A 1535-nucleotide genomic window follows, 5' to 3' on the forward strand; every position below is an offset into this window, starting at 1 on the left:
AACCCATCCCGTCCTCCCTGCCGCCGTGAAGGCAACAGAGGTGAAGCAGAACGCTTGCAGGAATATTTCTCATCTCCCAGCCCCGTTTCAGGGGTTCCTATTTGCCAACAAATCTGAACTCCCTGGGGGTGCGGAGGGACGTGGGTCCCTCCGAGCGCCGTCGCCGTCCGTGGGCACCGAGAAGCGCTCCTGCCCGCGCGGAACCTGTTTTTCTCAGCCGCCGGGGTTTCAGAGTCAACACTCAATCCCCGCTTTCTCCTGCTCGCTCCCCGCCAGACGGATCTTCAAGGTTTCCCCTCCCCTGGGGCGAGGCGAGGAGCAGCCGCCCGGCGCTGGGAGAGAGGCTGGTCCGGGCGCCGCTGCCTTCGCCCTTTTTTGCGGAGAGTCTGCAGTCTCGGACCTCGCTCTGATGACTTCCAGAAGGGTTTTGTTTTTAGTTTGGTTTTTTTTTTTATGGACTCGATTGTCACTCATCCCCCTGCTCGCGCAAGCGGCTCTGCAGTTACGCAGGCGATCACCCCGGCTGCAGAAAAATCGAGCCATGGGGGGAGTTCACTCCACCAAAAAAGATTTTGCAAAAATAAATAAAAATAAAAAACCCTAGAGAAACCACAGCGGCACTGCCGACTCTGGGATGAACCCAGAGGGAAATCCTGCCAGCAAGAGGCTCAAAAGGATTTTTCGGATGAGCAGGGAGCGACTGCGCTCTGTTCACAAATTATTTGTCCTCCTCCTGCCCGGCAGCACGCAGTTCTGCGGCGGGGAGAAGCGAATTCTTGGGATTTGGGTCAAACTCCGCTGGGCTACGGCTCTGTGGCTTAACTTCAGAAATTCAGAAAAATTCAGAAAAATTCCTTTTTGATAGAAAAGGAGCAGAAAAGAGGCAACCAAGGGGGGAGACTAAACTGATTTAAAGCCGCAAACTCTCCACCAGCGCTCCGTTCGTGCCCCTCTAAGCTCCTTGTCATCAAAGGTCACGTTTCGATGGCACAATAAAGCGACGTTCCGGCCACGTGAGCGAGGCAAGGTCCCTCCAAGAGACCTAAAACCCCCTTATCCCAAGGCCGCCCGTCTCCCCGCCGGCGAAGCAAACCCCATAAAACCCCCGAGCAAATAAGAAACCGAAAGGTCTCCAGCCTCCCCCGCGGCTCCGGCCGCGACAAACCCGAGGGGAAAACGCTCCCGATAAGGTTTTATCAGCGGCCAGACGCTCCCATCAGCGCCCATCGGGGAGGAGACGGCTGATGGGGGATCTGCGGGGTCGGGTCCGGCGCCGGGAGCGGGGGAAAGGGAAACGGGAAGCCCCGAGGCCGCACTCACCACTGGGGCGAATGTTGATGAAGGGGTAGTTGGGCATCACCAGCTTGTTGAAGTTGAACTTGTAGGTGAAGCGTTTGCCCTTCGTCTTGTGCAGGATGCGCTTGTTGTAGTAGTACCTGGGGGGGGCACCGGTGTCCCCCAGTACCGCCCAGTGCCCACCAGTGTCCACCAGTACCGCCCAGTACCGCCCAGTGCCCCCCGAACCTCCCACGTCC

General features: G+C 57.9%; 1 protein-coding gene across 1 annotated transcript in view; it reads right to left on the bottom strand.

The window, feature by feature from the left end:
- Positions 1 to 1320: 1320 nt before the first annotated feature.
- Positions 1321 to 1535, bottom strand: part of LOC104472007 (ETS translocation variant 3) — a gene marked incomplete at its 3' end in the record, with an annotated part of 3156 nt that continues 2941 nt past the window's right edge. Inside the window, exon 3 of the mRNA XM_010087535.1 lies at positions 1321 to 1436. Within this exon, the coding sequence (XP_010085837.1) occupies positions 1321 to 1436 (116 nt within the window). The remainder of the gene's footprint in view (positions 1437 to 1535) is intronic.

Source organism: Pterocles gutturalis, unplaced genomic scaffold (genome assembly GCF_000699245.1).
Source record: "Pterocles gutturalis isolate BGI_N339 unplaced genomic scaffold, ASM69924v1 scaffold17021, whole genome shotgun sequence".
NCBI lineage: Eukaryota > Metazoa > Chordata > Aves > Pterocliformes > Pteroclidae > Pterocles > Pterocles gutturalis.